We start from the raw sequence: 12643 nt of genomic DNA, 5'->3' as shown, positions 1-12643 counted from the left end.
GATTCCATTTAAATAAACTTCAAAAATAGGTAAAATTAATTTAAATTGTTAGAAGTCAGGAGAGTGTGACCTCTCAAAAGAGAGAGGGACATGACTGGGAGGGGATTATGAGCAGGGATTCTAGGATGTTTGTAGTATTCTATTTCTTGATCTGGATCATGGTTACAGAAATGTGTTCACTTTGTGGTAATTCATAAAGCTGCACACTTATGATTTATAAATGTTTTTAAATTATATTAAAGGCTTATAAGATAATAAACTTCAATAAAATACAAGAACAAATAACTCCTATTTTACAGATGCAGTGTTTTCTTAACTTTGAGAAAAGCATGTATCTATTTCCTACTTTATCTATTTCCTTCTTTCTGTTAGTTCTTGTGTCTATCTAACATGTATCCAATGTACCTGAGTTGAAAAGTTCTCTGGATCAGTTTCTCCAGAGAAGAAATATCCTATTGCTTGCTTATTTGGAGTTAGAAAGGGAATCTGGGATCCGTTAGCAGTCCATATGGAATTTTAGCCAATTTCCTTGCTTTTAGCCACACTCTTTTATTTCCTGCCTTTGGCAGGGGGCTGCCAATTCTTGAGCCCCTCTGAGCTTCTACATTATGAATCTCATTGGTGAATCTCTCTGTAAACCCACTAGTTTCAGCTTCCTCTGCTCTTCTAAGTCAGTTGTCATTCCTCAATCTTACAAAATTTATGAACACACTTTGTCTGTTGTTAGCTACTCTTCCATAATTTTCATCCTGGTGGGTTTATTGCCATTTTTAGTCCTATAATTTTAGTGGGGTTGAGGAAGGATCAGAGATAAAAACATGTATTTAATATGCCATATTTTGATTTACTCTTTTCCTTACATTTATTTAAAAATATTAATCAGGTTATGATTTACCTCCTATGCTCTGATGTAGAATGCACATACATTTCTATAAATTTTGAGGTTTCTTATTAGCTGGGTGCTATTTTTTTTAAAAATGAAGTCTTTTGCTTTCTTGTATAGCCTTTTTTAAAAAAAAAATTTAACGTTTATTTTTTGAGAGACGGCATGAGCTGGGGAGGAGACAGAGAGAGAGGAGGTCACAGATTCTAAAGCAGGCTTCAGGCTCTGAGCTGTCAGCACAGAGCCTGATGCGGGGCTCAAACTCATGAACCATGAGATCATGACCTGAGCCGAAGTTGGATGCTTAACAGACTGAGCCACCCAGGTGCCCCTCTTGTATAGCCTTTAAATGGTACATAAGATGAGTGGCTGGACTTCCTGCCTTGTAATCTCTCTGGGAGCTGTTAATGCACTGCTGTGTTTTGTTATCAAATGAAATTTATAGCCACAGTTTCTTGTTCCACAGAGTGAACCACACAAGGATTTCTCAGACACTCATCCAGACAGAGCACAAGTCTAAAGTCTACTTTATACAAACTTCTAAGAAATCACCTTTGCCATCTTATGTGCTGCTCTGTTTCCTGGGCTTCTAGAAAAATTGATTTTGTTAAAAATAATCCCACACAAAAATCAAAAGGAAGCATCAGTATTCTCTCAATACTTTCAGTTGTTTAAGACTATCTTAGGAGAGTTTGTGCCATCTTATAAATTCTGGACAGTTCAGTTATCTGCAGAATATATTTATTAATCATATAATGAATAATCAATGTGTATATTTCCAATCTTTCTACAAATAATATGAGGAATAACTCAATCATTTTTCTATTTTAACATGATTATTGGAAAATTAATATATAAATGTAATTTCTCCCAAATGAGTTCATGATATAACCACAGAATAATGAGATAGTATACGTTGGACAATAGCAGAGCTTTTTGAATGTTGACATCTTTTGAACACCCTTGTTAATTTGGTGATTTTACTACATCAATGAGACCTATCTCCTTAGTTGGAAATCAGACATTTGCTTTGTTAGCCTCCCTTGCAGCATGTGACCTAGCCTCTACAAGTCAGACAGTACAGTCAGACCTACAGAGTCTTTGCCCAGTTGCAGTAGCTATTGGGGGTCTTCCTTGGAGCAGTCCTGTGGTGGGAGCTGCGTTTGTTTTTGGCTGTAGCCTCTAAGCCTGATTTTCTGGACATCCTTGAGATTCTCTGAACTGGCTAATTTCCTTAAATAAATTCTTTTTTCTGTTTCAACTACCTAGACAGGACTCAATCACTTGTAACTAAGAACCTCGACGGATTCGCATGGTAAGTGCGATCATAAACAAACAAGAAAAATAACCACAAAAATAAAAAAGATATCTTTGTGACATTCAGCTATATTTAAACAAGTGATTCAGAGTAAAGAATGACATATGCTACAACATGGATGAATCATGAGGTCTTAGGCTAAGTGAAATAAGCCAACTATAGAGAGACAAATACTGTATGATTTTACTTATATAAGGCAACTAAAATAATTAAATTCATGGAATCAGAGTAGAATGGTGGTTACCAGCAGTTGAGGAGGGGGGAAATGGGAGTTACTAATCGATGGGTTTTGGTCAAGATGAATACGCTCTAGAGATCTGCTATACAGCATTGCACCTGTAGTCAACAATAACATGTTATACACCTAAAAATTTGTGAAGAGGACAGATCTCATGTTAAGTGTTTATTCCACAATAACATAGAAAAACCATTTCCATGTACTCATACTATCCAAAGGTGTGTCTAATTTTTAAAAACACATTGGAGAATTTAAAAATCTTGGTAGCAATTTGAACATACCGTCTTTATCAACAGTGTCTTGAGGCTTGCATTTTAAAGTAAAGATCTTCCGTAGCTTACAGTTAGCAGAGACAATAATTCCATCCAATGACTGGAAAACTGCTCCCTTGAATATTTCACTGGTAAATGCTACCAAGTCTATACATAGATTGCACCACTAAAATAAAGGAAAGAAGGGTAAGTACTTTTCAATAATCACATAGGTGAACAAGCCATCTATATGTGGGTAGTCCAGAGAGTGGAGGCAATTATCTGGATCAACTTGCCCCAAAACAACTTTCCCCCTTAAGCAAATCTCTATTTTGGCTTCAGTTTTCTTAAAAATTGCATTGATTCTTCCAAAGAAGTCATCGTAATCTAAACTATACATTGGTCATCTGACTGTAGAGTTCTCATTACAAGGCAAGATTTTGACAACTTTGGGAAATAACTCTGGATCTGTAGGTAGTATGCTAGTGGGAAGCTAATTGCAGGTGCGTTAGACCACTTAAATCTTCAGGGATAAGTAGCCAATTGTTCCTTCAAGGGGACTAATTTGATCATAATTAGCCACTTATATTTGTTAAAAAAAAATCATGGATGAAATTGGAAGCCGGGTTTAAATTGTGGCCGGTGCTGTCTACTTATAACCAATTAACCTATTGTACAGAAATAGATTCTTCTAAAGAATTTGTAATTATGCCTGGTATTTGCCAGTTTTTAAAGTACTCTTTGCAGGGACTAATTTCTGCCCATTAAACAATTAGACTCCTCAATACTTCATCAAATGAATTCTCTAAATGGTCTGACTGAGTTAAAGAAAAGGAGAAAATAATCATTTAGTGAGAAATTAAGACATATTGAAGATTGCAGGACAACAGGAAAAAGAATTTTTGAAATTAAAAGCACAGTAGTATTTAAAGTTGTCTGTACTTCTTTTAAAATATCAGTTTACATAAGGTTCATCTTATTAATCTGTCAAAATCGAAAGTTATATTTATTTATAAAAGAGATAACGATGCTATTTATAAAGGCATATTCTATTCAGGAATGTCGATTTTATTATGAAGGAAAACCTGAGGTTTTTCCACAGGAGAAAAGTAAGACAGATTGCAGCAAGTTACTGATTAAATACAGGAAGATTAATCATAGGTATCTCAAGAGTAGAATTATATTCCCAGGCAATGGGGATGCTCTTGTTTTTTGGGTGAAAAGAAGTCTGGTGGAATAAGAGGCGGGAAGGAGGGCTGACTGTGATGTGGTAATGAGACTCGCTTGACCTGCAGGGTGGTGAGCTTCGGGGAGGTGTGGGAGGTAATGTTGGATGGGCCAGCAAGCCAGGTTCTGGAGGGGCAGAAAGATCAGGAGAACCTTGGACTCCAGAGGGTAAGGTGTCATTGCAGCTCTTGAAGGAGAATGTGACAAGAATGGAGTACTGGGAATTCTAGAGTATCCCTGATGCAGGAATATTTGGGGGTGGGAGGAAGGCTGAGGTAGAGTGGAGACAGACTGAGGCACAGGAAGACTAGTCAGTCAGTCAGTCAGTCAGTCACTTAGGCATGACATGAGGAAGGTCTTGTAGAGGGCTAGTATTGGGGGTGGGATATAAGGGACAAGTCCAGTAGGCATGTCATGGAATAAATGAAACATCAGGGTTTGGTAAAATCCAGGTTATAGGGGATGGTGCTACTGGGGTTTCCAGCTATCCAATAATAATTATTAACATTATTAACATCACCATTGTTGTTATGTGGTTCCTATTCTTAAAAGACTTAAGATTATGTACCAATTGCAATCATTCAGCCAGTCTGTCCCAACAGTAACTGTATTCATCCATTCCTCCTCACAGGTGCTAAGCACAGGTGCTAAGAGAAGTCACTGGGTGTGACTCTGACATACAGAAATGAATAAGAGTCCTTCCAGTCTGGGAAGGGAGGCAGACATGTGGCATCTGGTATGAACCGTTATTGCAGAGGGGGCTCAATGTGGGAGGATGGGAAGGCTCAGGTAAGGCTTCGTTTTAAAATATTTTAAATGTTTATCTATTTTTGAGAGAGAGAGAGAGAGAGAGAGAGAGAGAGAGAGAGAGAGAGCGCATGAGTGGGGAAAGGGCAGAGATAGAGGGAAACACAGAATCTGAAGCAGCCTCCAGGCTCTGAGCTGTCAGCACAGAGCCTGATGTGGGGCTTGAACTCACAGACTGCAAAATCATGAGCCAAGATGAAGTCGGACGCTTAACTGACTGAGCCACCCAGGTGCCCCAGGAAAGACTTCTTAAAAAAAAACATTTAAAAAATGCCATGATATTATATGTAAATACAAGCCCAAACATAGCAAATTTTATACAAAATGTAGTTCTTGTCATTTCTCCACTCTTCTAATCATACTGGCATCTCTTAACTATTTCTTCTCTCTGTATTTTTAAATAATACCTTTTGATTTATCAATTTTAGACATTATGTTCTGTTTTCCTGTTATGGTAGATTAAGACTTGTAGTTCACTTAACACTCTACTTCCTCTACTTCATCCTCCATAGGTAATTATCTCTCCTTTCTTTTTTTCTTTTTCCTCAAAATTAATATTCTGTGTTTTCCTTTTTGTGACTATGTAAATACTGTACACAACTAAGCCAAGTGATTCTCTATGATTACCTTTCTTCATGCAACTTCTTTGTAATTCTAGGGTTAATGATTGCTTTTAAAATTATCTGCTTTATTGCATTTGAATCCAAGTTTTCCTATATCTAGGAAAGGAAAGGCTTGGAGGTGACATTTGAGTTTGGTTTTGAACAAGGAATAATAGTTTCCAGGTCCAAGGTGACATGGGAACATGCTGGTCATTTCTTCTCAGGGCCCTGCCCTTTATTCCCTACTTCTGTGAACCCTCCTACTGGCTGCACCTGTATACCCCATCAGACTCCATCAGCTTGGCTTGGGAATTGGTGTCCACTTTCTTCAAAAACTCTGAGTCCCAGGAAACCAGGCCCTTACCCATAACACACTTTTCTTATCCATCATAGTCAAGCTTCTTTTATTTCTTCTGCCTGGATTCATGCATCATAGAAAGTACTCAACAAATAATGATCTGCATGTGTATGTGCATGATGTATGAAGACATACATATACATACATGCCAACACACATACTTTCAATCTTTCATTTTATTTTTCTAAGGTTTTATTTTAATTCCAGTTGGTTAACATACAGTGTTACATTAGTTTTAGGTGTACAATATGATGATTCAACACTTCTATACATCACCCGGTGCTCGTCACAAGCACACTTTTTAATCCCCATCACCTATTTCACCCATCTGGTAACCATCAGTTTGCTCTCTATAGTTAAGAGTCTGTTTCTTGGTTTGCTCTTTTCTTCCTCTTTGTTTCTTAAATTTCACATATGAGTGAAATCATATCGTATTTGTCTTTATCTGACTTAATTTTGTTTAGTATTATACTCTTTAACTCCATCCCAAGTCACTGCAAATGGTAAGATTTCATTCCTTTTTTATGGCTGAGTAATATTCCATCACACACACACACACACACACACACACACACACACACACACACACCACTTTTTCTTTATCCACTCATCAGTCAATGGACACTTGGGCTGTTTCCATAATTTGGGTATTGTAGATGATGCTACTTTAAACACTGGGGTGCATATATTCCTTTGAATTACTTTGAAGTATTTTTGTATTCTTTGGGTAAATACCTACTAGTGCAATTTCTGGATTGTATGGTAGTTCTATTTTTTAACTTTTTGAAGACCTTCATACTGTTTTCCAGAGTGGCTGCACCAGTTTGTATTCCCACCAACAGTGCAAGAGCATTCTCCTTTCTCCACATCCTTGCTAATATCTGTTGTTTCTTGTGTTGTTGATTTTAGCCATTCTGACGGGTGTGAGGTGATATCTTATTGTAGTTTTGATTTGCCATTTCCCTGATGATAAGTGATGCCGAACATCGTTTCATGTATCTGTTGGCCATCTGTCTGTTTTCTTTGGAAAAATGTCTATTCATGTCTTCTGCCCATTTTTTGTAACTTGGATTGTTTGGTTTGGGGTGTTGAGTTGTATAGTTTCTTTATATTTTGGATATTAACCCTTCATCAAATATCATTTCCAAATATCTTCTCCCATTCTGTAGGTTGCCCTCTAGTTTTGTTGATTGTGCAGACCTTTTAATTTTGATGTAGTCCCAATAGTTTATTATTGCTTTTGTTTCCCTTGCCTCAGGAGATATACCTAGAAAGAAGTTGCTATGGCTGATGTCAAAGAATTTATTGCCTCTATTCTCTTCTAGGATTTGTATGGTTTCAGGTCTCACATTTAGGTCTTTAATCCATTTTGAATTTATTTTTGTGTTTAGTGTAAGAAAGTCCAATTTCATTCTTTTGTATGTTGCTGTGCAGTTTTCCTAACACCATTTGTTGAAAAGACAGTCTTTTTCCTATTGGATATTCTTTCCTGCTTTGTCAAAGATTAATTAACCATATAACTGCCAGTTCATTTCTGGGTTTTCTATTCTGTTCCATTGATCTATGTGTCTTGTTTTGTGCCAGTACCATACTGTCTTGATTACTACAGCTTTGTAATATAACTTGAAGTACAGATTTGGGATGCCTCCAACTTTGCTTTTCAAGATTGCTTTGACTATTGGGATATTTTGTGGTTCTATACAAATTTTAATATTCTTTGTTCTAGTTCTGTGAAAAATGCTGTTGGTATTTTGATATGGATTGTATTAAGTGTGTAGATTGCTTTGGGTAGTATAGACATTTTAACAATATTTGTTCTTCCAATCCATGAACATAGAACATCTTTCCATTTCTTTGTGTCATCTTCATTTCTTTCATCAGTGTTTTATAGTTTTCTGAGTACATACAGGTCTTTCATCTCTTTGGTAGGTTTATTCCTAGGTATCTTATTGTTTTTGGTACAATGAGATTGATTCCTTAATTTCTCTTTCTGCTGCTTCATTATTGGTAAATAAAAATGCAATGGATTTTATATGTTGGTATTGTATCCTGCAACTTTATTGAGTTCACTTATCAGTTCTAGCAGTTTTTTGGTGAGGTCCTTTGAGTTTTCTAAATATATAGTATCATGTCATCTGCAAATAGTGAAATTTCTACTTCTTCCTTGGTGATCTGGATATCTTTTATTTCTTTTTGTTGTCTGACTGCTGTGGCTAGGACTTCCAGTACTATGTTGAATAAAGTGATGAGAGTGGACATTCCTGTTTTGTTCCTGTCTGGAGAGGAAGAGCTCTCAACTCTTCCCCATTTAGGATGATATTAGCTGTGGGTTTTCCATATATGACCTTTATTATGGTGAGATATGTTCCCTCTAAACCTACTTTGTTGAGGATTTTTATCATGAATGGATGTTGTACTTTGTCAAATGTTTTGTTTACATCTTTTGAAATGATTATATGGTTCTTACCCTCTCTTTTATTTATGTGATATATCACATTAATTGATTTGCAAATATTGAAACACCCTTTCAACCCAGGAATAAGTCCCACTTGATTGTGATAAATGATTTAAAAAAATTTTTTTTAATGTTTGTTTATTTTTGGGAGAAAGAGAGAGAGAGTGGGGGGGAGGGGCAGAGAGAGAGAGAGAGGGAGACACAGAATCTGAAGCAGGCTCCAGGCTCTAAGCTGTCAGCACAGAGCCCGACACAGGACTCAAACTCATGGGCTGTGTGATCATGACCTGAGACGAAGTCTGACACAACTGACTGAGCCACCCAGGCGCCTGGAATGATTTTTTTAAATGTATTGTTGGATTCGGGTTGCTAGTATTTTATAGAGGACTTTTTGTATCTATGTCTATCAGAGATAATGGCCTGTAGTTCTCTTTTTTTGTGTGGTGTCTTTATCTAGTTTTGGTATCAGATTAATGCTGACCTCATAGAATGAATTTGAAAGCTGTCTGGGGGGCCCTGGGTGGCTCAGTCAATTAAACATCCGACTTCAGCTCAGGTCATGATCTCACAGTTCGTGAGTTCAAGCCCCACATCAGGCTCTGTGCTGACAGCTCAGAGCTGTCAGGGCCTGGAGCCTGCTTCAGATTCTGTGTCTCCCTCTCTCTCTTTGTCCCTCTCCTGCTTGCACTCGATCTCTCTCAAAAATAAATAAACATTAAAAAATAAAAAAAAGAGAAAGCTGTCTGTCCTTCCTTTTCTACTTTTTAAAATGTTTGGTAGAATTCACCTGTGAAGCCATATGGTCCTGGACTTTTGTTTTTTGGGGAGTTTTTTGATTACTGATTCAATTTCTTTGCTGGTTATTGGTCTCTTCAAGTTTTCTATTTCTTCCTGTTCTAGTTTTGGTAGTTTATATGTTTCTAGGAATTAATCCATGTCTTCCAGGTTGTCCAATTTGTTGGCATATATTCTTTCATAATATTCTTTTATGATTGTATTTCTGTGGTTTTGGTTGTTATTTCTCTCCTGTCATTTGTGATTTATTTGGATCCTTTCTCTTTTCTTTTTATAAGTCTGGCTAGAGGTTATCAATTTTATTGACTTTTTCCAAAGAACCAGCTCCTGGTTTCATTAATCTGTTTTATTGTTTTTGTTTGTTTGTTTCTGTATCATTTGTCTCTTCTCTAATCTTTATTATTTCCTTCCTTCTGCTGGCTTTATGCTTTGTTTGTTGTTCTTTCTCTAGCTCCTTTAGGTGTAAGTTTAGGTCATTTTAGATTTTTCTTGCTTCTTCAGATAGGCCTATATTGCTGTATACTTTCCTCTTAGGACCACTTTTGCTGCATCCCAGAGGTTTTGGACTGTTGTGTTTTCATTTTCATTTGTTTCCATGTACTCTTTTATTTCTTCTTTTATTTCCTGTTTTACCCACTCATTGTTTAGTAAAATGTTATTTAACCTCCATGTATTTGTGGTCTTTCCAGATTTTTTCTTGTGGCTGACTTCTAGTTTCACAGTGTTGTGGTTAGGATAAAAATGTGCATGGTATGATTTCAATCTTCTTTTATTTGTTGAGGCCTGTTTTGTGGCCTGATACATGATCCGTTTTGGAGAATGTTTTGTGTGCGCTTGAAAAGAATGTGTATTCTGCTGTTTTAGGATGCTGTTTCTGATTATATCTGTTAAGTCCATCTGGTACAGTGTGCAATTCAAAGCCATGGTTCCCTTGTTGATTTTCTATTTAGGTGATCTGCCCATTGAAGTAAATGGGGTGTTAAAGTCCCCTATTATTGTATTGTTATAATGAGTTCCTTTATGTTTGTTGTTAATTGTTTTATATATTTGGGTGCTCTCATGTTGGTACATAAATATTGGTAATTGTTAGATCTTCTTGTTGGGTTGTCCCTTTTACTATGATATAGTGCCCTTCTTTTTCTCATTATAGTCTTTGTTTTAAAGTCCAGTTGTCCAATATAAGTATTATTCCTCCAGCTTTCTTTTGACATCCATTTGTGTGATAAATGTTTCTCTATCTCCCTCATTTTTTTAAAATTTAAACTCAAGTTAGTTAACGTACAGTGTAGTCTTGGCATGAGGAGTAGAACCAGTGATTCATCTCATACATATGACATCCAGTGCTCATCCCAACAAGTGCTCTCCTTAATGTCCATCACCAATTTAACCCACCCCCCACTCACCTCCCCTCCAGCAGCCCTCAGTTTGTTCTCTGTATTTAAGAGCCTTATGATTTCCCTGTCTCTGTTTTTATCTTATTTTTCCTTCCCTTTTGCTATGTTCATCTGCTGAGTTTCTCAAATGCCACATATGAGTGAAATCATATATATTTCTCTGACTGACATATCTTACTTAGCATAATACCCTCTAGTTCCATCCACATTGTTGCAAATGGCAAGATTTCATTCTTTTTCATCACCAAGTAGTATTCCATTGTATGTATATACCACATCTTCTTTATCATTCATCAGTTGATGGGCATTTGGGCTCTTTCAATAATTTGACTATTGCTGATAGCAGCACTATCAAAATCCCCCTCACTTTCAATGTGCAGGTATCTTTAGGTCTAAAATGAGTCTCCTGTAGGCACTGTATTGGTGGATATGGTTTGTATCCATTCTGGCACCCTATGTCTTTTGACTGGAGTGTTAGTCCACTTACAGAGTATTACTGATAGATATGTGTTTAGTACCATTTTATTATTATTTTGTTTCTGGAGATTTTCTCTGATCCTTTCTTGACTTTCTCTCTTTCATGTTTTGATGATTTTCTTTAGTGATATATTTGGGTTTCTTTTTCTTTATTTTTTGCATGTTTATTTATTAGTGGCTTTTGATATATGGTTACCATTAGGTTTGTATATAACTACTTCCGCATATAGCAGTCTATATTAAGTTGATGGTCATTTAGGTATGAATCCATTCTTTTCTCCTCTCCTCCCCAGACTTTAGGTATATGTTATTATATTTTATTCTCCCCTTTTGAATTGCTTACTTAGTTTTTACAGAAATATTCATTTTCATTATTTTTGTGTTTTCCACCATCATACTACCCTTTTTTGTCTCTTCTTTCTAGTCAAAGAGTCCTCTTTAATAGTTCTAGCAGGACTCGCTTGGTCGTCACAAACTCCTTTAGTTTATATTTTCCTGGGAAACTCTCTCTCTCCTATTCTGAATGACAACCTTGCTGGATAGAGCATTTTGACCACAAATTTTTCTCATTAAGCACTTTGAATATATCATGACACTCCCTTCTGACTTGCAAAGTTTCTGTAGAAAAATTTCTGCTTGACTTATGGGTTTTCCCTGGTAAGTTAAGGACTTTTCTTGCATTGCTGATTTTAAGATTTTTTTCTTTATCGTTATATTTTGCAAGTTCAATTACAATATGTCATGGTGTGGGTCTGCTTTTGTTGATTTTGAGGAGAGTTCTCTGTGCCTCCTGGATAAGGCAAGTTTTCAGATATTATTTCTTCAAATAAACTTTCTGCTGCCCTTTCTTGCTCTTCTTCTTCTGGGACTCCTATAAATATGAATGTTATTACATTTGATGGAGTCACTGTAAGTGACTAAGTCCACCTAAGTCTACTCTTGTTTTGTGTAATTCTTTTTTATCTTTATTATTCAGCTTGATAACTTATCATTACTCTGTCTTCTACATCACTAATTTGCTCCTCTGCTTCTTCCATCCTGCTATTCCTTTCATCAAGCGTGTTTCTCATTTCTTTTTCTGAATCCTTTATCTCTAAGTTATTCCTTGTCTCTATGTTAAGGGTCACATTCGTGCCTTCCACTCTTTTCTCAAGTCCAGTAACTATCCTTATGGTCACTGTTTGAAATTCTCTGTCAAGCATGTTATTTGTCCATTTCACTTAGATCTCTGGCTGTAGCCTTGTCTTGTTCTTTCACTTGGGATAAATTTTTAGTCTCATTTTGTCTGCCTCTCTATATCTGTTTCTGTGTGTTACGAAAGTCAGTTTTGTCTTCTGAACTTGAAAGTAGTGACTTTATAAAGAAGAGGTCCTGGGGCACCCTGCAGTGTAGTATCCCCTGTTCACCTAAACCTGGCACTTCAGGAGAGCATCCTGTATGTGCTGCTTATACCCTGCTGCTATGTCTGAGCCACTTTTCCTTTCAGTGCAATTATCCGCACTGACTCTCTGCCTTTTGTGGGCTGTGCTTACTCTCTGTGGTGCGAGTGGGACCCAGGCAGGGCAGCTTTGAGAGGGTGTGCCTGCCAGGGAATTTGGGAGTGGGGTGGCAGTATCAGCAAAGTCTGCACTGGGGCACTCCAAAATGCTGTAGTGGTGGAGGCCGCATTCTGGAGGTGCCAGGGGTGCGAAGGTGAGCAAAGATGACTGGACAGGGTGGGCCCTGCACACAAAGGGTGGCTGGGGTTCATGGTTGGGTGTGGTGCAGTGTCTAGGCCAGCGTGGTGACTGCACGTGGTGTGCAGTGGTGGTGGGTGGGGTGCACTGTGTGGCTTTCAC

General features: G+C 37.2%; 1 protein-coding gene across 22 annotated transcripts in view; it reads right to left on the bottom strand.

The window, feature by feature from the left end:
- CFAP20DC (CFAP20 domain containing) overlaps positions 1–12643 on the bottom strand; it is a 230910-nt gene that overhangs the window by 121035 nt on the left and 97232 nt on the right. For all 22 annotated transcript variants that reach the window (XR_008297101.1, XM_053219152.1, XM_027039111.2 and 19 more), the window contains one exon: positions 2721–2877. Coding sequence is in view for 21 of the 22 variants with exons in the window: in XM_053219152.1 (XP_053075127.1) it covers positions 2721–2877 (157 nt within the window). In the remaining variant the exon portion in view is untranslated. The remainder of the gene's footprint in view (positions 1–2720; positions 2878–12643) is intronic.

Source organism: Acinonyx jubatus, chromosome A2 (genome assembly GCF_027475565.1).
Source record: "Acinonyx jubatus isolate Ajub_Pintada_27869175 chromosome A2, VMU_Ajub_asm_v1.0, whole genome shotgun sequence".
NCBI classification, from domain to species: Eukaryota; Metazoa; Chordata; class Mammalia; order Carnivora; family Felidae; genus Acinonyx; species Acinonyx jubatus.
The sequence above is the reverse complement of the archived record's forward strand: the minus strand, read 5'-3'. Positions and strand labels throughout refer to the sequence as shown.